At 41.9% G+C, this 23405-nt stretch overlaps 1 protein-coding gene across 4 annotated transcripts in view; it reads left to right on the top strand.

The window, feature by feature from the left end:
* Nucleotides 1-23405, top strand: part of arhgef28a (Rho guanine nucleotide exchange factor (GEF) 28a) — a 385900-nt gene that overhangs the window by 183746 nt on the left and 178749 nt on the right. The window contains exon 1 of one of the 4 annotated variants that reach the window (XM_073048305.1): nt 4739-4900. The exons of the other annotated variants lie outside the window; for them this stretch is intronic. Within the exon in view, the coding sequence (XP_072904406.1) occupies nt 4816-4900 (85 nt within the window). The 5' untranslated portion in view covers nt 4739-4815. Of the gene's footprint in view, nt 1-4738; nt 4901-23405 lie in introns of those variants that run through there. 4 annotated transcript variants of the gene reach the window in all.

Genomic DNA, 23405 nt, shown 5'->3' with positions numbered 1-23405 from the left:
AATCATGGAAGTTGTTTCAGATATGGTAAGTTTGAATCACTGAGGCACTCCACATATCAGTACCTCAGGCAATGGCATATCAGACACACAGGGGATCGGGAAAGAAAATTGTCAACTGCTTGATCCATGCAGTCCTTATGAAATACAGGGTGAGTACCCTTATCGAAATGCTTCGGGCTGGACATGTTTCAGATTGCCGATATTTTTGGGTTTTGGGATATATAATGATATATACTGTATATACTGTAGCTTGGGATCACTATAATTTCCAACTCTAAATTTATGTGCTGCCGGTAAGCAGTCTTTGTCTAACGCTTGTTCATCACACATATGCACTTTACAGTAAAAATTATTACATACCATTAATATTATGAAAATACAATGTGTGCAGGGTAAGAGGAGCAGCACAGCAGTATTGGAGATATCAGCTGTTGAGCAGCAACAATGGCAGGCTTTCACTCTCCACCTGTGATGCTGTGTATTTGCATTTTACTTTTTTTTAGATTTCTTGTAGTGTGTAAAAAAACAATCAGTATTACTGACTTGTTCTGGTGTTAAATTTTTATCAGCGATGATCTTCACAAACTCATCGGTGAATTTCTCTGATGATCGGAGAGGGTTCAGAGGAGGTTCACAGAAATAGCCAATGAATGAAAGTGTTATTTTATGAAGAGCATTTGCTGGCTCTGGGCCTGTACTTGCTGGATTTAAGAAGAATGAGGCAGGATCTTATTGAAACCTATTGAATGTTGAAGGGCCTAGACAGAATGGATGTGAAGATGATTGAGGGGGCCTAGGCCCTGAGGGCACAGTCTCAGAATAGAGGGTCATCCATTTGGAACGGAGATGAGGACGAGTGGAATACAAGATGTTGCTACTCCAAACTGCATCTGGTCTCATCATGGCAATAGAGGAGGCTGTGAATAGACATGCTGTTGTGAGAATGGCAAGTGGAATTGAAATGGGTGGCACTGGGAGGTCCTGACTGTTGCATTAGATGGAGCAAAACTGCTTCACGAAGTGGTCTGCCAATGGGTCTCACCAATATAAACGAGATCACACTGGGAGAACTGGATACAATAAATGACACTTATAGACTTATAGGTAAAGTACTGCCGCTCCTGGAAGGAGTTTTAGGGACTTGAATGCTGTGAGAAAGAAGGCGTAGGTGCTAGCGTAGCAATTAGTATGATTGCCTGACCAGCTGAGTTCTTCCAGCTTTATATTTTAATTATTTTTTTACCTTATTTAGCAATAGAGCACAGAATAGGTCCTTTCAGCCCTTTGGACCATGCCATCCCAGTAACCCCACAACCCTGATTAATCACGGGACAATTTACAGTGACCAATTAACCTACCAACTGGTAGGTCTTTGGACTGTGGGAGGTATCTGGAGCACCAGGTGAAAACCCACGTATTCCTTGGGGAGGACATACAAAGACTCCTGATACTACAGCATTGGAATTGAACTTCGAACTCTGGATCGCCCCAATCTGTAATAGTATCATTCTAACTACCATGGCGCCCGTATGTATTGCTGGATTTACTTCCCCCTCTGCTCTCCAGGACATTAGAGCTTGTTAGGTTAACTTCTCGGCTTCCTTTTTGATACTCATTGAATCTATGTCCACCGGCATTCCTGGCAAACCCAACCATTCATTGTGTAAATGTTTTGCCTCATCTTATTTTGGATCTTTTCATCAGCCATGTCCCTTCTTTGTCCCTGGATCTTGACCCTTTTCCCATATACACTGTCTGTGATCTTCATGATTTTAACTACCTCCGTCAGATCCCTTTGCAACTTCCTTTGTTCCAAGGACAACCACCACAGCTTCTCAGCCTTAAAAATCTCTTCTGCACCTTCACTAGAGCTTTCACATTTTCTAATGTGGTGTGGAGAATTGGACTCTATCCTATCAGTCAAGAACCAGTGTTCAAAGAGGTTCAGCATGATTTCTCTACTCTTTGTACATGACCAGGGATTACATTTGCTTTAGTAACTACTTTCTGAATCTTCCTTGCCACTTTTAGTGAACAATGCATATTTATTCCCTGATCTCTCTGATCTGTTGCCTGTTACAAAAAAATGTAGTTCAGCATTCAACTTTCTCCCATTCTGCATTTTTGTAAGCTGTTCCTTGTTCACTTCTAGTCCAAGGCATAATTATGGATTTAAAAAATGCCAATCCTTGAGGAAATCCACTGTACACTTTCCTCCAGCATCAAGAATAACTTCACTACATTCTGTTTCTGGTTACTTATGCACTTTTCTATCCATGCTGTTTAAGACTTGATGACTTGCTGTTGAAACACTTGACACAAGCAAGAATGGGGCGCAGCATGGCCTTCTATCAAAGTTATGAAATATTTGTAGTGACTTTAAGTGAAATTTATGAATTACCACAAAGCAAAATCTGATTATTTTAAATTTTATGATAATTTATGACTGGTAAGTAAGAAAGAACAATGAAATTAACTTGTCTTTTCCTTCCTAATCTCAAGATTGGCAAACCCCACTGAAATAAATAGGGGCTCCAATCACATGGCAGGTCTCACTGGCTTAGTCAAGTCAAGTCACTTTTTATTGTCATTTCGACCATAACTGCTGGTACAGTAAAAATGAGACAACTTTTTTCAGGACCATGGTGTTACAAGACACAGTACAAGAACTAGACTGAGCTACGTAAAAAACAGCACAGAAAAAACTACACTAGACTACAGACCTACCCAGGACTGCATAAAGTGCACAAAACAGTGCAGGCATTACAATGAATAATAAGCAAGACAATAGGGCAGTAAGGTGTCAGTCCAGGCTCTGGGTATTGAGGAGTCTAATAGCTTGGGGGAAGAAACTGTTACATAGTCTGGTCGTCAGAGCCCAAATGCTTCAGTGCCTTTTCCCAGACGGCAGGAGGGAGAAGAGTTTGTATGAGGGGTGCGTGGGGTCCTTCATAATGCTGTTTGCTTTGTGGATGCAGCGTGTGGTGTAAATGTCCATAATGGTGGGAAGAGAGACCCTGATGATCTTCTCAGCTGACCTCACTATCCGATGCAGGGTTTTGTGATCTGAGATGGTGCCATTTCCGATTGAAATTGGAATTGAAAGATTGAAGAGGCAGATTTCCAGGTGTAACACCCAGGAATCCTGGCACAAACAGGGTCTGATGCTGGAGTTCATGTGCTAACTTATCTGCTCCTCTGCTGGGCCATGCAAGCCTGGCATATACTTACCTGCAAATGGTTGAACGTTGCATGTTCCCTTGAAAGCTGCTGGCCAGAGCCAACTTGATTTGGCCCTTTGTCATATTATAGGTGACATAAAGGGTCTTTTGTCTTCAACTCTCTGTGTAATGTTTAAATACTTCTGCACTTATGTAATCTTCATGATAGTCTAATAGTGTACCTACGTTTGCAAGTTAAATGAGCTATGTTGGGTTGCTGTGTGTGTATAATAGAAAATCTGCTAACTAATGAATAATTTCAGCTTGTTACAGAACGCTGCAGTGGGTTGAAAAATAATTGAACTGAAGTGCGGAATGTTAACAAGCTCAAATGTCAAAGTTTTGAAAAGCTGACATTTAAACCAATCTCCTCTTGTCCTTACTCTGCTTCTTGCAAATGCACTCACAGCATGCAGGCACGTGTTTCTTTCCCTTTCTAAAGTAAAAATAAAATGGCATGTTCAACAAATGTCCAACAAATTATGCTGTGATTACTAATGTGTGCCCATGATTAGATCCAAAAAGCCAGGGAAAAATATGTTGGGGGAGGGTAACAAGTGCAGGCTTGAATACTAATTGCTTGCAAGTTGTTCAGGAGACTGCAAGAATGGAGGATTTGTTGTGAATTGGTCACTAGCTCTATTGTGCACAGCAGTGAGGTTAGATTGTGCTAAGAAGGTGCCAGGCTTGTAAAATCTTGCAGCTCTCACTCATTTTTTGTAATAATGGAATAGATATTGTAAAGCTAACAGTCTTTAATGAGCATGCCATTGATATTTTGTTTCAAATCTTGCTGTGAAAAGTTTGAATCACATGCTATTTGACGGTGTGTACACAAATGTACTGATCGTCAGATTGCTAGTTTACTGAGTAGTCAGGTTCCGTGTAGAGATGTTGCTTGTTTTTCTCGGTTCCCAGCTCTGCATGTTGGCCGATGTTTGTAAGTATCTCTGCACTGAGTAGTTTGGCAAAGGGCTCCAGCAAAGGATTGCCTGTCCTTAACGAGAATCTGAGATCATTTGTTTAACCTGTGCCTTGAACTTCCTATCAACAGGTCGCAGAAACAGTTACATGAATATGTGATTTGCGTGTTTTCTTGTAAATGAATACTTAAGATTGCTTTTGTTTAATTTTCTTGTCTCTGGGAAAGGAAAACTTACTTGAAGATTTTTTGTGTGGCAGGAAAGGGAATTATTTCTACCTTTGTTTAGCTTCTGATTTCCTTGCATGGGGTGTCTCCACCGGAGATGTATTTGCATAGAAATGAAAAGGTGAGTTAATGATTTATGGGCTTATGCCGACCTTCCAAATACCCATGGATAGTGGGTGCAGTTCCTCTCACATTTCATAGTTTTGCATTGAGTTTTGCCTTGTTATTTATAACCCATCTACATGCCTGGTTGCCTGAAGAGACCACAATTTTACTACTACACCCTCCCCTGGGTTATTGGGCAATTTGATACCAGCCTCCTTCATTCTTTTATTTCGCTTCACAGCTAGACTCACTTCACAGCTTCGAGTCACTTGCGTGCACAACAAAATCCTGTTTAAGTATGTCTGTTCATTCTCGTGTCTTTTTAATTTAAGCCATTAAATGGATTCAGACTCAGATTCCCCTTTCAATTATTCTTGGCCATCTTTTCCTAAGATGAGGATTCGACGCAGGGCATCTAAACAAGGTAGAAATTAAATCCAATTACCTTTTTCTTTAAATAAAATTCATCTTTAAGATCTATTTTTATTTCTCCTTGAGACAGTGAAAGAGGAAGCCAGGAGGAAATAGGCTTTCTGTCAAGAGCTGTAAATTACATTAATCTGTTTTGCACTTGTGTCTCGTGAGTTGTTGATCAATAAGATGGTTACAGAAATAAGGATCTTATCTTTCGGAACAATTTTCAGTAAGTTTTGAGAAGTATTGTGATTATGATTAATTAAGAGAGATTTTAATGATTAACATTGCTTTCTTTAACTGTGTCAATTCCAGTTGCATACTCCAGTGTTTAAAGAAAGACGTATTTATTTAGTGCTTTTCATGATCTTAAGATTTCCAGAAGTGCTTTCCACCCAGTAAAGTATTTTTTAAGTGTAGGGTTGATGAATGCAAGGAAACAATTTGTAGATAGCAAACTCTCACACAAGCCCTTGTGATGCAGACCAGAAAATCCATTTAGTTTTGTTTACTTAGTTCTAAATATTGATGAGGAAACCACTATTAATCTCCTGCTCTTTGTCAAAATAGTATGTCTTATGTGTACTTGAAAGAGCAGAGAACATTGGTTTAGCATAGAATGGTGACTCCTCTGTCAATGTAGCATCTCTCAGTACTGTATTCACCCTGAACTACTGTGCACAGCGTTCTGGAGTGTGATTTGAATCTATCGTCTTCTGAGTGGGGGCACAAATACTTCCAAATGAGCAATGATCTTCAAGTACGCATTGGCATTTTTTTGCTTATTCATGCATTTAGGCAGTTGTCCAAGTTTTGGTTTTTAGGTAGAGTGGACTAACTGCCACAAACCTGACATCCAGATTTGCTGGGACATTAATAAAAGTCAAAATTGTGCAAATAGTGAAAGAGTGAAACAAAAATGGAAAATGCTGCACAGATGGTCTACATATCTGGAACACAACTTTGCCTGCAGTTGTTGTTTGATCTGTGTGAACCTAGGAATTACTAGTTTACTCAAACACTCTACACTCATCTCTTCCCACTGATCTCCCCCAGCTCTTTTTCCCACAAGTGTGACAAGTAATGCACCTGCCCATTCACACCCTCCCACACCACCTTTCAGAACCCCAAACAGTCCTTCGAGGTGAGGTGATTCTTCACCTGTAAGACTGTCTTTGGTTATCCTACTCTATCCAGTGCTTGCGGTGTGGCCTCCTCTATATCAGTGGGACTCGATGTAGAATGGGGGACCTCTTCGTCAAGCACATTTGCTCTGTCCACCATAAAAGGCAGGTTTTCCTGGAGGCCCCCCATTTCAGTTTGACTTCCCATTCTCATTCCAACATGCAAGTCTGTGGCTGCCTCTACTGCTACAAAGAGGCCGCATTCCGATTGGAGGGCCTCTCCTCTGATTCTATCTGGGTGGCCTGAAACCTGATGGCATGATCATTAATTTTTCTTAACTTTTGGTGATTTCTCCCGCTCCCCTTTCTCTCTTCTTCCATGCCCCATTCTGGCTCCCTTCTCACTCCTTCTCTGCCCATTGGCTCCCTCTGGTGCCCTCCTCCTTCACGTTCTTCCATGGTCCTCTCCTATCAGATTTCTTTCTCTTCAGCCTTTGTCTTTTCCACTTATCACCTCCCAACTTTTTACTTCAGCCCCCCCCAACCCTCCACCAACCTCCCTGTCTCCTGATTTCACCTGTCACCTGCCAGCTTTTACTCCTTCCCTCCCCCACCTTCTCCTTCTTACTCTGGCTTCTGCCCCCTTCCTTTCCAGTTTTGATAAAATGTCTCTGCCAGAAATATTGACTGTTCATTTCCCTTGATTGGTGCTGCCTGACTTGCTGAATTCCTCCTCCAGCTTTTTGTGTGTGTTCGTCAAGATTTCTAGCATTTGCAGAATCTCTTTGTGTTTATGATACACTAGCTTACTTCAGAATCAGAATCACTTTACTGCCAGTATGTGAAACATACCAGAATTGATTTTGATTCAGTGCAGACATAAAGCACAGAACAGTACCGTAACACAACAGCAACCAATAGCTAACAAGACGATAATATGAACAGCTATGAATAATCAGCAAGCAGCAGAATGGTCACATGTGCAAATGTCAATAATCAAATTAAATAAATGAGAACATATGAACAGAGTCAATAATTGCCAACAGAACCGGGAGAACAGGAAAGGCCGTTTAACACAAGTTGTGTAAGGACAGTTGGGGTACTGTTGTTATTAGAGTTTTGTGTGAGAAGCTGGAGAGCTTCAGGAAGGAAGCTTTGGAGATGACATGGATTAATATTGTGTCTTGCATGTAATCAAGCTGTTATAGAAACATTGCTTATGTAACCTGGTCATCCATAGCTTAAAAGATATTTAAGAATATGTAACAGGGGCTGGAGATATTAAGCTTCAGTGAAGAATCACTTGCAACTTCTGTACATGTGTCGGGTAGTGTTAATTGCTTTGGAAGGTGAAAGAGTGGAAAGGTTTCCTGCGGTGTATCTTAGCTGTAGGTAAAACAACGTAAAACACTTTAAGTAAGTGTTATGTCTTTTCAGCTTTACAAATCAATAGTTTATTGTATCATTTCATTAACCAACCTGGAAGAATTCACTTCAAAGGATCAGTAATGCCATAATGTAAAGAATTGAATTGAATTGACCTTATTACTTACATCTTTCATATACATGAGGAGTAAAATCTTTACATTATGATGTCTCTGTTCAAATGTGCAATGTGCAATTATAGTAATTTATAATAGATATTATGTACAATATAATCAATATAACCTGGTTATCAGTTGCCTCAGCGTGAATTGAGCAGTCTGATGGCCTGGTGGAAGAAGCTGGCCCAGAGCCTGTTGGTCCTGGCTTTTATGCTGCGGTACCATTTCCCGGATGGTAGCAGCTGGAACAGTTTGTGGTTGGAGTGACTCAGGTCCCCAATGATCCTTCGGGCCCTTTTAACACACCTGTCTTTGTAAATGTCCTGAATAGTGGGAAGTTCACATCTACAGATGGGCTGGGCTGTCGGCACCACCCTCTGCAGAGTCCTGTGATTGAGGGAAATACAGTTCCCATACCAGGGGTGATGAAGCCAGTCAGAATGCTCTCAGTTGTGCCCCTATAGAAAGTTCTTAGGATTTGGAGGGCCATACTAAACTTCGTTAACCGTCTGAGGTGAAAGAGGCACTGTTCTGCCTTTTTCACCACATAGCCAATATGTACAGACCATGTGAGATCCTTGCTGATGTTTTTGCTGAAGATCATAAATAGACAATAGGTGCAGGAATAGGCCATTCGGCCCTTTGAGCCAGCACTGCTATTCAATTTGGTCATGGCTGATCATCCACAATCAGTAACCCGTTCCTGCCTTCTCCCCATATCCCTTAACTTCGCTATCTTTAAGAGCTCAATCTAATTCTTTCTTGAAAGTATCCAGAGAATTGGCCTCCACTGCCTTCTGAGGCAGAGCATTCCACAGATCCACAACTCTCTGGGTGAAAAAGTTTTTCCTGAACTCCGTTCTAAATGGCCTACCCCTTATTCTTAAACTGTGGCCTCTGGTTCTGGACTCCCCCAACATTGGGAACATGTTTCCTGCCTCTTGCATATCCAATCCCTTAATAAATCTTATATGTTTCAATCAGATCCCCTTTCATCCTTCTAAATTCCAGTGTATACAAGCCCAGTGGCTCCAATCTTTCAACATATGACAGTCCCGCCATCCCGGGAATCAACCTTGTGAATCTACACTGCACTCCCTCAATAGCAAGAATGTCCTTCCTCAGATTTGGAGACCAGAACTGAACACAATACTCCAGGTGTGGTCTCACCAGGGTCCTGTACAACTGCAGAAGTACCTCTTTGCTCCTATACTCAACTCCCCTTGTTATGAAGGCCAACATGCCATTAGCTTTCTTCACTGCCTGCTGTACCTGCATGCTTACTTTCAGTGACTGATGAACAAGGACACCTAGATCTCATTGTACTTCCCCTTTTCCTAACTTGACACCATTCAGATAGTAATCTGCCTTCTTGTTCTTGCCACCAAATTGGATAACCTCACATTTATCCACATTAAACTGCATCTGCCATGCATCTGCCCACTCACTCAACCTGTCCCAGTCACCCTGCATTCTCCTAACATCCTCCTCATATTTCACACTGCCCTCCAGCTTTGTGTCATCTGCAACTTTGCTAATGTTATTTTTAATCCCTTCATCTAAATGAAGCTGTTCACCCTCTCAACCCCAGATCCATTGATGTCTATAGGGGTTAGCCTGTCTCCATTCCTCCTGTAGTCCACAACCAGCTCCTTTGTTTTTGCGACATTGAGGGAGAGGTTGTTTTCTTGACACCACTGTGTCAGGGTAGTGACTTCCTCTCTGTCGGCTGCCTCATTATTATTTGAGATTAGGCCAATCAGTGTAGCGTTGTCAGCAAATTTAATTAGCTGATTGGAGCTGTGGGTGGAGACACATTCATGGGTATACAGAGAGTAAAAGAGGGGGCTTAGTACGCAGCCCTGAGGGGCACCAGTGTTGAGGGGCAGAGGTGAGGGAGCTCAGTCTTACCACCTGCTGGCGATCTGACAGGAAGTCTAGGATCCAGGCATAGGGCAGTGTGAAGACCGAGGTCTCTGAGCTTCTTGTCGAGCCTGGAGGAATGTGTTTAAGCTGCATTCATCTAATATTGTTGAAAAATGCTTCAGGAAACACCTTGCAGTGTTACATTTTCAATGTATAATAAAAGTACTTATGATCTGTGTTAGTCTGTCACTTTCTTACTTCGATGGCAATGTAGAAACGCATGAAATTTGATTACACAGAGGTATTGAATCTTCAGCTGGCTTGGTCCGTACCGGTTGATACTAACACCCTCTACTCAGTGGCAGTGGAATTACCACCACTTTTCTGTCTGATTTGTATATCTGAGGGTTTTTCACTTGGTGACAGGGACAGCTGTCTGGATCAGTAGGACTACCCTCAATGCGGAATGAAAATAGAGTGACATTGTTGGGTTTTAATTGCCTCCTATATTCATGGATATGAATTATTTTCACCAGAACCTGTGACATGGCATTCCACTGCATAAGCTGCACACTGTTTCAGCAGCATCTCTGTGTAAATTACTTATCTCCAAAAGGGGGGAAAAAAAACTTTGTGTTCTGTGCTTTTGCTGAAATTTCTGGCGGAAAGGAAACCAGAGCATAAACTGTTAGTATAAAACATCAGTGTCCTTTCATCTTCAAAATCTTCACATCATCTTCCAGAAAAGCCACAGCGACCAATTTTATATTCTACTGCAAATTGTCAATACGTTGTTAATGTTGCACAAAGCCTTTTTAATTGCACCTATTAAAGAGGGGTGGGTGGGCTATTTATCATTGCTGAAACCTGAACTGAAAGATTGTTAACACAGAGGAGTGGAAAGGAATAATGCACTATTTTATATGCATATTTGTTTCATAGTCCTGAGTCTTTTGTATTCTGCCTGCATGATTGCATTCACTGTGGCCTAGGATGACTTGATTAGAATGTGACCCCACAGGGTTTCATACTGCAAAATGCCTCATGTCAGTTAGACTTGCATCTTTCTGTATATTACCTGCCAGTGTTCTAATCTTAACTTCAAATGGAGATTTTTGATTGACTAATTGTTTAAATTATGTTAAATCTAGGAACAGCTATATCTGATCTGGGACTAGGTATGATTCTGTTTAGTTAGACGTACTTGTAGTTGCAAACTGCAAGCAAGGTGTTCATGAGACATTATCTTTCAGTTTTATGTAAACTCTTGTCATTTTGGAGTGTGTGCTTGTTGAGTCAGTGCATAGGAGGCAAGGTGCAGGATGCAAACCTGCGTCCATTGGTAGCAAGCAAATAGATTGCTGTGATCCATTTAACCCTGAGACGGAGAAAGACCTTTTATGTTTGGTAATTTTCATTGTATCAGGACTCCAATTAACTGTGCAGTTAGAGGAAAAGTTCATAAGTGTAGTGTTTGCAATACGTAGAATATTACAAATTGAAAGGATGGATTATACTAGTGAAGCTGACACAATGTAAATGTGTCTGTCCCTTACAGATAAGAGGACAGCACCACATACAGTTCACTGTGTCAGTAATTATGAGAAAAATATTAACATCACCCCTTACCTGTCTTCAATGAGCGAGACTGAGGACTTAAGTACGTTATACCACAGACAGCTGCCTTCCATTCCTTATTTTCATTGAATTTGTTTACAAGTGCAATATTTTATCAAACTGTAACCTCTCATTATTGTTTTCAGACAAATGCGCACATATTAATGGTCGGTCCTGTATTGTGTTCTGTCATTACGTACTTTAGAAGATCAGATTTTTATAGCTCTGATAAACTATAGCTGTAAATGCCAGCTATGTATTGATCAACTCAAAAAACGAACAATTTGTATCAATTGATGGGCTGATTAATAGTTAGCATTAATTTATTCAATTTAGTGGGACGATTAGTAAATTTGCAGATGACACAAAAACCGGTGGAGTTGAGGATAGTGAGATGGTTGTCAAAGGATTCAATAGGATATAAATCAGTTGGAAATATGGGCAGAGAAATGGTAGATGGAGTTGGACAAGTGTGAGGTGATACATTTTGGTACAAATGCAAGGGGAAAGTATATGATAAATGGCAGGACCCTTAGGTGCTTGATGAACAGAGGGGTCTTTGCAATACAAGCGGATAGAGTGGTAGTATAGGCTTATGGCACTCTGGTCTTCGATGATCGTCATATAAAAGTCAGAAAGTCATGTTGCAAGTGTTAAAGCTTTGCTTCACACTTTTCAGAAATCTCACTGCTACATTACAGGACATTCATGGGGACTTTGGGAGGGTGGAGACAGGCTTCACCAGGATATTGCCTGGATTGGACAGTATTAGCTATAAGCTGAGTTTGGACAAATCTTGATAGTTTTCTCTGGAGCACTGGAAGCTGGGCGGAGAGCTGAAAGAAGTATATCAAGTTATGAGAGGCATTGGTGGTATAGATAGTCAGAGTTATTTTCCAGGGATGAAATTTAAATACCAGAGGGCATTAGTATTGGGGAAAGTTTAAATGGGAGTATTTAAAAGAGAGCAGTTTGACGGAGCGGGCGACAGAGTAGAGGGAGACAGAGTAGGAAGGCTTTGTCTCCAGAGGCTTCAGCAAGCAGAGGCTGAGGACGAGCTTCACTCCAAGTGAGGTAAGGCCGGGTAAGTTCCTTTAAAAGGAGAACATTTCAAAAGTTGAGGCAAGTGTTGGGTAGGTCATGACAGCTGAGATCGGCCCCGTGGTTTGTTCATCCTGCAGCATGTGGGAAATCAGGGATACTTCCAGTGTCCCTGACGACTATGTGTGCAGGAAGTGTGTCCAACTGCAGCTTCTGGCAGACCACATTGAGCGTCTGGAGCTGCGACTGGATTCATACTGGAGCATCCGCGATGCTGAGAAAGTCGTGAATAGCACGTTCAGTGAGTTGGCCACACCGCAAGTAAAGGCTACACAGGCAGAAAGGGAAGGGGTGGCCACTAGACAGAGTAGCAGTAGGCAGGTAGTGCAGGAGTCCCCTGAGGTCACCTCCCTCCTAAACAGATATACTGCTTTGGATACTGTTGGGGGAGATGTCTCATCAGGGGAAGGCAGCAGCAGCAGAATTTATGGCACCATGGGTGGCTCTCTGGCACAGGAGGGAAGGAAAAGGAGTGGGAGAGCTATAGTGATAGGGGATTCGATTGTAAGGGGAATAGATAGTTTGTGGCTGCAAACGAGACTCCAGGATGGTATGTTGCCTCCCTGGTGCAAAGGTCAAGGATGTCTCTGAGCAGCTACAGGACATTCTGGAATGGGAGGGTGAACAGCCAGTGGTCGTGGTGCACATAGGTACCAACAATATAGGTAAAAAACGGGATGAGGTCCTACAAGGTGAATCTAGGAGATTAGTTGAGGAGATAAACTAAAAAGTAGGACCACAAAGGTAATAATCTCTGGATTACTACCAGTGCCACGTGCTAGTCAGAGTAGAAATAGGAGGACATTTCAGATGAATATGTGACTTGAAATATGGTGCAAGGGGGAGGGATTCAAATTTCTGGGGCATCGGAACCAGTTCTGGGGGAGGTGGGACCGGTATAAACAGGACGGTCTGCACCTAGGCTGGACTGGTACCAATGCCCTAGGGGGAGCGTTTGCTACTGCTGTTCAGGAGGCTTTAAACTAATGTGGTAGGAGGATGGGAACAAGTGCAGAGAGACAGAGGGGCGTAAAATGAGGGTAGAAGCAAAAAGTAGTAAGGTGAAAAGTAAAAGTGGCAGGCAGGCAAATCCAGGGCAAAAATCAAAAAGGACCACTTTTCAACATAATTGTATAAGGGCTAAGAGTGTTGTAAAAACAAGCCTGAAGGCTTTGTGTGTCAATGCAAGGAGCATTTGTAACAAGGTTGATGAATTGAATGTGTATAGTTATTAATGAATATGATATAGTTGGGATCACAGAGGCATGGCTCCAGGGTGACCAAGGATGGGAGCTCAACATCCAGGGATATTCAATATTCAGGAGGGATAGACAGGAAAGAAAAGGAGGTGGGGTAGCGTTGCTGGTTAGAGAGGAGATTAATGCAATAGAAAGGAAGGACATTAGCCTGGAGGATGTGGAATCGATATGGGTAGAGCTGCATAACACTAAGGGGCAGAAAACGCTGGTGGAGTTGTGTACAGGCCACCTAACAGTAGTAGTGAGGTTGGGGATGGCATTAAACAGGAAATTAGAAATGCGTGCAATAAAGGAACAGCAGTTATAATGGGTGACTTCATTCTACATGTAGATTGGGTCAACCAAATTGGTAAGGGTGCTGAGGAAGAGGATTTCTTGGAGCGTATGCGGGATGGTTTTCTGAACCAACATGTCGAGGAACCAACTAGAGAGCTGGCCATTCTAGACTGGGTATTGAGCAATGAGGAAGGGTTAGTTAGCAATCTTGTCGTGCGAGGCCTCTTGGGTAAGAGTGACCATAATATGGTGGAATTCTTCATTAAGATGGAGAGTGACATAGTTAATTCAGAAACAAAGGTTCTGAGCTTAAAGAAGGGTAACTTTGAAGGTATGAGACGTGAATTAGCTAAGATAGACTGGCAAATGATACTTAAAGGGTTGACGGTGGATATGCAATGGCAAGCATATAAAGATCGCATGGATGAACTACAACAATTGTTCATCCCAGTCTGGCAAAAGAATAAACCAGGGAAGGTAGTGCACCCATGGCTGACAAGGGAAATTAGGGACAGTATCAAGTCCAAAGAAGAAACATATAAATTAGCCAGAAAAAGCGGCACACCTGAGGACTGGGAGAAATTCAGAGTCCAGCCGAGGAGGACAAAGGGCTTAATTAGGAAAGGGAAAAAAGATTATGAGAGAAAGCTGGCAGGGAACATAAAAACTGACTTTATTTTCACATATCTATAAAAGCTTTTACAAAGATTAGTTAAGACAAATGTAGGTCCCTTACAGTCAGAAACAGGTGAATTGATCATGGGGAACAAGGACATGGCAGACCAATTGAATAACTACTTTGGTTCTGTCTTCACTAAAGAGGACATAAATAATCTTTCGGAAATAGTAGGGGACCGAGGGTCTAGTGAGATGGAGGAACTGAGGGAAATACATGTTAGTAGGGAAGTGGTGTTAGGTAAATTGAAGGGATTAAAGGCAGATAAATCCCCAGGGCCAGATGGTCTGCATCCCAGAGTGCTTAAGGAAGTAGCCGAAGAAATAGTGGATGCATTAGTGACAATTTTTCAAAACTCTTTAGATTCTGGATTAGTTCCTGAGGCTTGGAGGGTGGCTAATGTAACCCCATTTTTTTAAAAAGGAGGGAGAGAAAAACCGGGGAATTATAGACCGGTTAGCCTGACATCGGTGGTGGGGAAAATGCTGAGTCAGTTATCAAAGATGTGATAACAGCACATTTGGAAAGCGGTGAAATCATCAGACAAAGTCAGCATGGATTTGTGAAAGGAAAATCATGTCTGACGAATCTTATAGAATTTTTTGAGGATGTAACTAGTAGAGTGGATAGGGAAGAACCAGTGGATGTGGTATATTTGGATTTTCAAAAGGTTTTTGACAAGGTCCCACACAGGAGATTAGTGTGCAAACTTTATTGGGGGTATGGTATTAATGTGGATAGAGAATTGGTTGGCAGACAGGAAGCAAAGAGTGGGAATAAACGGAACCTTTTCAGAATGGCAGGCAGTGACTAGTGGGGTACCGCAAGGCTCAGTGCTGGGACCCCAGTTGTTTACAATATATATTAATGATTTAGACGAGGGAATTAAATGCAGCATCTCCAAGTTTGTGGATGACACGAAGCTGGGAGGCAGTGTTAGCTGTGAGGAGGATGCTAAGAGGATGCAGGGTGACTTGGATAGGTTAGGTGAGTGGGCAAATTCATGGCAGATGCAATTTAATGTGGATAAATGTGAGGTTATCCACTTTGGTGGCAAGAACAGGAAAACAGATTATTATCTGAATGGTGGCCGATTAGGAAAAGGGGAGGTACAGCGAGACCTGGGTACACCAGTCATTGAAAGTGGGCATGCAGGTACAGCAGGTGGTGAAAAAGGCAAATGGTATGTTGGCATTCATAGCAAGAGGATTCGAGTACAGGAGCAGGGAGGTTCTACTGCAGTTGTACAAGGCCTTGATGAGACCATACCTGGAGTATTGTGTGCAGTTTTGGACCCCTAATCTGAGGAAAGATATTCTTGCCATAGAGGGAGTACAAAGAAGGTTCACCAGATTGATTCCTGGGATGGCAGGACTTTCATATGAAGAAAGACTGGATCGACTAGGCTTATACTCGCTGGAATTTAGAAGATTGAGGGGGGATCTTATTGAAACGTATAAAATTCTAAAGGGATTGGACAGGCTAGATGCAGGAAGATTGTTCCCGATGTTGGGGAAGTCCAGAACGAGGGGTCACAGTTTAAGGATGAAGGGGAAGCCTTTTAGGACCGAGATGAGGAAAAACTTCTTCACACAGAGAGTGGTAAATCTGTGGAATTCTCTGCCACAGGAAACAGTTGAGGCCAGTTCATTGGCTATATTTAGGAGGGAGTTAGATATGGCCCTTGTGGCTAAAGGGATCAGGGGGTATGGAGAGAAAGCAGGTACAGGGTTCTGAGTTGGATGATCAGCCATGATCATACTGAATGGCGGTGCAGGCTTGAAGGGCCAAATGGCCTACTCCTGCACCTATTTTCTATGTTTCTATGAGACTTACAAAGCAATTTTTCTTTAGAAGGAGTAGTGGGTGCCTAGAATGTATTGCTAGGGGAAGTGGTTGAAGTAGATACAATTGTGAAGTTTATGGGGCATTTAGGCACAATAAAGCAGGGAATAGGAGGATGTGGACCTTCTGCAGACACTTGGGATTATTTTGGATTCACATCATGTTCCATACAAATTTTGTGAGCCTATGGGCCTGTTGTTTTGCTGCACTGTTTTGTGTTCTAAAGCCATTGTATTTGCATTAAATTGTGGGTATTGTATTAGCAATCATAGGATTAGGTACCTTTGACCAAGATGCTTGAAAAAATTTAAGCAATAAAATTTCTACATGTCATGAATTGTGATATACTGCAGCTGATGTGTGTGTGTCAAGTAACATTGACCAGCTAGATTTGCAAGGTGTCTTTTTTTATGAAACCTGACTTTTTCTTTGTAAACTTTACTATTGCTATGAACGTCTGGAACCAATTGACAGGTGACATTAGAGGGTGATCAGTGTGGCAGCTATCAGAACTTGTCATAGCATGAGCAGTCTTGTAGTTCCTCATCCGGACGGAGATAGCCTCTAGCAGGTGCCTATGCTTGTACCAGAGCTGCTGCTACACAGCCTGCACTTCTCTTATTGACAAAACAGGGGTTTATCCCAACAGAGGGTCTCCCCGATGTGCTTCTCCACATCGGTGAGAATCGACTCAGATTGGGGATTGCTCTGTCGAGTGGCTTTGCTCTGTCCACCACAAAGGGCAGGATCACCTGGGGGGTCGACTATTTCAATTTGACTTCCCATTCCCATTCTCACATGTCTGTCCATGACCTCCTCTACTGCTACAATGAGGCCAAACTCAGGTTGGAGACAAAAAACACATCATATTCGGTTTGGGTAACGCCCAACCTGATGGCAACAACACCATTTTCTTCAACTTCTAGTAGTATCTCCCCATCCCTCATCCTTTTTCTTTTCCCTAATCTGTTTACCTTCTTACCACTTCCCTTCCAACCTGCCTATCACCACCCTCTGGTTCTTCTGTTCCTTCCCTTTCCTCAATGACCCACAGTCCTCTCTAATCAGATTCAATTTTCGTCAGCACTTTATCTCTTCCACCTATCCCCTCCCAGCCCCTTACTTCATTCCACTTTCCCCCTTACCTGGTCTCACATATAATCTGCCAATGTGTACTCCTTCCCGTTCCTATCACCTTCTTATTCTGGCTCCCGCCCCTTCCTTCCTTGTCCTGAAGAAGGGCCTCGGCCTGAAAGGTGGACTGTTTATACCCCTCCACAGATGCTGCCTGGCTTGTTGAATTCCTCCAGCATTTTCTGTGTGTTGGTTAGAGACCCATCTTTCAAGAATAATGTAAATAGGAGCACCAACCTCACTAAACGCTTACTTTCAACTAATGTCAATTAAAAAGACTTATGAAGAATCCTTCTCAGATTTGCTGTCCTCAGAAATTCAATAACTATCCTATGAAGATATCCTGTTCTTCATTCTCATTGATAAGGTTTGCTCCAAAACCAGTCCCAGTTCAGACTGAAGCTAAACAGGACTTAAATATTGGACCAAGATTTTCCTAGATGGTTACTTTTACTACCCATCTTAACTCCATCTTTATAGACTTCTGCACACATGCCTTCTGACTGCTCCTTTCCTGCAAACCTACATTGTCCCTTCTAATTTATACCGCTGCACCTTATTCTACCATTCCACTCTACAATAGTGCGATTGTTTTGTTGATTATGTGCCTGATGTTATCAAATAGCACTTTAGCTGCATAGTCATTTATACAATTAAGTATTAGATCTTCTTACTCGAAATACTGAAAACTTTTTGTTATACATGTGTAATTACAACGTGCAGGTTTGCTGTTTACAATGAATGACTTTATTGAGTTTGTTACATCATTCCTTCAGAAGTTATTTAGCCAATGTTTTGGCCGTGGTGTGAAGTCCATACTCTATTTTAAAACTGGAAAGCTAATTAACAATTTAGTAAAAGTAAGAAAAAAGAAAATACAAGTTGATTTATATTAACAGTTAGCTGTAATGTTATGCTTCTTTAATCCACCATACATTATCAGTCATGGAAAAGTTTGCTGCGTGCATAACAGCAATAAATTAACTTTCTGTTAAGCTTCTTTACTCGGAGGGTCACGAGAGTGTGGAATGAGCCACCGGCGCAAGTGGTGCATGTGAGCTCAATTTCAAGGTTTAAGAGAAGTTTGGATAGGTACATGGATCTTAGGGGTATAGAGGGTTATGGTCCCGGAGCAAGTCAGTGGGAGTAGGCAGATAAAATGACTTGACACAGACTAGATGGGCTAAAGGGCCCAGTTATATGCTGTACTTTTCTATGACTATGAATGCTGTTGAGAAACATACCCTCTCTTGAATTAACCAAGTCTTAGAATAGGCTAATTTTTATTTTTAGGATGTATTAACTATTTAATTCAAGTTTAATTTAACATTAAATAAACATTTACATCAAGTCATTAGTATTATTCTTTAGCATTTAACTCTTAAGAATCTCTGAAACTATCACAGAGTTTTGAAAAGTTTTGACATAAAGTAAGTGGCTGTGTAGTCATCTTCTTTCTAAAGGTTCTACAGTATATTAGTGCCTGTGGCTTTGAGGGCAGCAGATTTGAACCATTATTTCAGATACAGACCTGACTTCCTTAAGAGTTAATCTGACCTGTTGGTTTGGCAGCCGAACTAGTAGTAGCTGGGATCCACAATGGATCGAACAACAGAGTATCTCGGAAAGTATAACGGGAATGAGCAGAGCCTGCGCGGGTTTACAAAGGGGGACTTGCATCTGTCTAATGCCCTGAGGATGTCAAATTTACTGATCACACAAAGCTAAGCAGGAGTATAAGTTGTCAGCAAAAAAAAAACAACAAACCAAGTGAATGGGTGAGTTCAGGGCAGATGGACAGATGGAATATATCTGCCCTGCAGAGGGTGGTCCAGTAGCAAATCAGTTTGTATTTCACAGCTCTGGAGACCTGGCTTTGATGCTCGCCCTGTTTAGTTTGAACGTTCTCCCCGTAATGTTTTGGATTTCCCCAAGATGCTCTGGTTTCCTCCCACATTCCAAGCACATTGGTCGCTAGGTTAATTGTTATATATTGCCCTTGTGTAGGCAAGTGGCAGGAAATTTCCTGTTAGGGGCTAAAGTGTGAAGTAAATGGGGATGTGCATTGATGTGGAAATGGGAGATAAAGTAAGATCAGAATAGATGGTCTGTGTAAGCATGTCTGTGTAAATCGACTGTTTATTTCCCTCCAGAGATACTGTCCAAACCCCTGAATTCCTCTAGTATTTTGTGAATGGACTGAAGGGCCTAGTTCCTTCTTGTATTGTTCTATAATGTGGAAAATTATAAGTTCATCCATTTGGTACATGTAAAAGTAGATTTTCTTAAATCTCAACCTGTACTCTCTAATCCAAACAGCATCCTGGTGAACCTCTCTTGCTCCCTTTTCAAGGCCTTCACTTTCTTTTTGTAATGTAACAATTTGAGCCGTGTTTGACATCTTCAAAAAGTTAGTAATAAGTTCTCAGTGAATGTACTCCATGCTAATTTATATTTCCAGTTTTAACAAACCTTCTCAAGGTAGCACCATCACCTGATCATGGGCATTCTCGTCCCCCCCTCCCTGTTGTCTGGAACCTAAAATAGGTTTTAATTTCTAACTTTTCCATGTTCTGAAGAAAGTTATTAATTTGAAACCTTTCTTTTCATAGGGCTGCTGACATGATTGAGTATTTACAGCTTTTCCTGTTTTGTTTTAGAAAAGCCCAATATTGCCAAATTTACATCTTCTGATGTTACTCATTGCACTCATGATGGCATGGAACCAAAGACTTAATACCAAGCTTATCCCATGCTTTGTATTGTCCCTTAAAAAATCAGGGAAAAAGAACTTGATCTCCTTTCTTTATGTTATAGGATCTGCCCATTTAATTCCCAATCTATGTAAAGTTCAGAATGTACCATTTTGAAGATTATTAAATTGAACTTATGAACTTAAAAAGTTATAGTACACTTCGCATGAGATGGTGTGCGAATTCCATGTAGTGTGTATATAGAGAGTGCATGCCAATGGAATTTCCCATCCCCTTATGATTAAGGAATCTTAGATTTATGCCACAACTGAAAATTGATAGAATGAGCTTGGCAATGTAGCTAATTTGTGAACTATAGGTTGATCAGATGCATAGAATTAGCAAAGGAGGAACCCTGTGAAATCTTTTTATAGAAAAGAAACTTAGAAAATCCATGCCTTAGTTTCCACCATGTCCTGTTTATCCCTGTGCTTTACAAATCCTATATTGGCTTCTGGTAAAACACCACCAGTTTTAGAAATGTTGTCCTTATTTTGAAGACCATTGCTTTGATCTCTAATATTTCTAAACACTCCTGTCCCTGTAATCATGGAATTCTGACCTCTTGATCATCCCTGGAATTAACGCTGTATCATCAGTTATAAGATCCTGATCTCTGATCTCCTCTCCTGAAACATCTCCTGATTGTGATCTGTTCTTGTATCTCATTATGTGTTAATGTGTAAAGCTTGTTTGATGTCTCTGTGGACAGCCCCATGGATGTCTGTTGTATATATAAATTGGTTGTTTAAAAAGGGAGGGAATGGCAACGTTTCAGCCATCTCTATTTTCAGCTTACTGGGAATCGAGCATGAATATCTCCCAGAAGGGAAGAATATGATCTCAAATAACGAGAGAAATTATAAATAGACATTACCAGCAAGAAACATTCTTTATTTCTAATTTATGGTCAATACCATTTAAAAAAAGCAGTTGCAACATAGACGTTGCTTATTCGATAGGAGAAGAAGTTTGTAACATAATAGGATAGATATTTGCTGGATTTTTCTGGGCCATGTATTCTTATCTGTGGATAATTTTGATTGTGGTTCAGTGTGTCAACATTAAAGTACATCACTAACACTTGTAACATTGTGTTAATGCAAGCTGTAGTCAAAGTGTGCACGATAAGCAGTGGTATCATCAATCCATAAACAAAATTCCTTTGGCGCCTGTCCATCTGCACTCGGTTGACAGAACACAAAGAGTAGGCCAGTGACAGGAAATAAGGGCTAAACAGATTTGCATCTGTGCTAGTCAAAGAGAGCTTTAATTATTTGTCAGTTTGTCATGGATTTATTTGATGGAGTGGTTATTGAGCTCAACTGTGTGAAGCTGCTGTAATCACGGATTTTCCCCAGATTTAAAACCACGCTGGTCTGTGACAGTGAATGATAAGTGCCACATCTGGCAATTTTTAGCACATACTTATGTTCATGGAAGGGGGGGTATTCCCTTCTTCATGAGCAGCTTAGAGCAACGACCCCCTTGGTCATGTTGATGTTGCCAGACGTGATCTGGCTGAGATTTGTTGACTGGGTAAGTTGGCGGCATCTCCAGAGAGAGCTTCTTGGTTTGCTGTTGCCTGCTGTAGCCACCACTGCCAGTGGTGTGCGGCATTGAGGAAGGGGGGTGGGGTGATGAGGACTGAATAGAACGCTACTTTGCTGGACTGTCAAAGGCTACATGAGGATCCCACTCCACAGAATTGGGCCCTGAATGAAGACCCGGTCTCTGCTTGCATGAAACAGGATTTTGTGAACAATTGGAGTTCTGAAGATAAATGTTGAGTTGTCATCTTGCTACACAAGTTCCTGCATCATCCATCTCAAACAAGACTGATTTTAAACATCTCCCCTTGGCATTCATTACCAATCCTCTAGCAGTGACAAGAGGCTTTCAGTAAGCTCCTATTATCAATGCTTCCAAATTATGCAGTATGATCTCTATTTTATTTGGAAAGACTTTCCACCATGTACAAAGCACAGGTCAGAGATGAGTAGACATTTCCCTGGGCTCTATAATCCAGCTCCAAAATCCCATTTATTATCAAGCACTCTGTGGGATTCAACACACACAAAATGCTGGAGGAACTCAGCAAGCCAGGCAGCATCTATGGAAAGAGTACAGTTGATGTTTTGGGCCAAGACCCTTCAGCAGGACTATGTACCATTGTCAGCCCTGTCAATGATACAGAATATTCACTGTAGTTCACAAGTGACACTGCATTGAGTCATCTCTAAAATAGATTGGTGTTTCTTCACTATCTGAAAGTAAAGATCAGCCTTGTAGAAAATGAAAGCTGTCCTTTCTAAAGAACAGGGTTTCCCTCCCTCTGCTATTGATGTTGCACACACCCACATCTCCTCCATTTCCTGTACATCTGCGCTCACCACATCTTCCTGCCATCACCACAGTGATAGAGTCCCTCTTGTCCTTACCTACCACCCCATCAGTCTCCGTATCCATTTCATTACCCTCTGCAACTTCTGCCTTTTTTCAAAGGGACTCTACCACTAAATATATCTTTACCTCCCTCCCTCCACTTTCTTCAGGGATCACTCCCTCTGCAATTCCCTTGTCCATTTGTCACTCCCCACTAGTCTCCCTCTGGGTATTTATCCCTGGAAGTGCTACAACTGCCCAAACACTTCCACCCTCACCTCCACTCAGGGCCCCAAACAGTGTTTCCAGGTGAATCTGCTGGGGCTGTCTATTGCATCCAGTGCTCCCAATGTGGCCTCCTCTACATTGGTGAGCCCGTCGTATATTGGGGGACCGCTTCGTCGAGCACCTTTGCACCAACCGCCACAAGTGGGACTTCCTGGTGGCCAAACATTTTAATTCCAATTCCCATTCTGATGTGTCGATCCGTGTCGTCCTCTTGTGCCAAGTTGAGCCACCCTCAGGGTGGAGGAACAACACCTTGTATTCTGTCTGGATACCCGCCAACCTGATGGAATAAATACCAATTTCTTCCGGGGAACAAAATTCCCCCCATCTTCCTCTATTCCACACTGACCTTTTACTACTTCTCGCCTGTCTATTACTTTCCCCTGGGTCCCCTCTTCCCTTTCTCATATTGTCCACTCTCCTCTCCTATCAGATTCTTACTTCTTCAGCCCCTGTCCTTTCCCACCCACCCTGGCTTCACCTATCACCTTCCAACTGGCCATTTCCCCGCCCCCCACCTTTTTAATTCAGGCATCTCCCCCCCCTTCCCTCTCAGCCTTGATGGGACTCAACCCAAAACATCGACTGTTCACTCTTTTCCACAGATGCTGCCTGATCTGCTGAGTTCCTCCAGCATTTCGTATGTA

The sequence above is a fragment of the Hemitrygon akajei genome, chromosome 6 (assembly GCF_048418815.1).
Source record: "Hemitrygon akajei chromosome 6, sHemAka1.3, whole genome shotgun sequence".
Lineage (NCBI taxonomy): Eukaryota > Metazoa > Chordata > Chondrichthyes > Myliobatiformes > Dasyatidae > Hemitrygon > Hemitrygon akajei.
The sequence above is the reverse complement of the archived record's forward strand: the minus strand, read 5'-3'. Positions and strand labels throughout refer to the sequence as shown.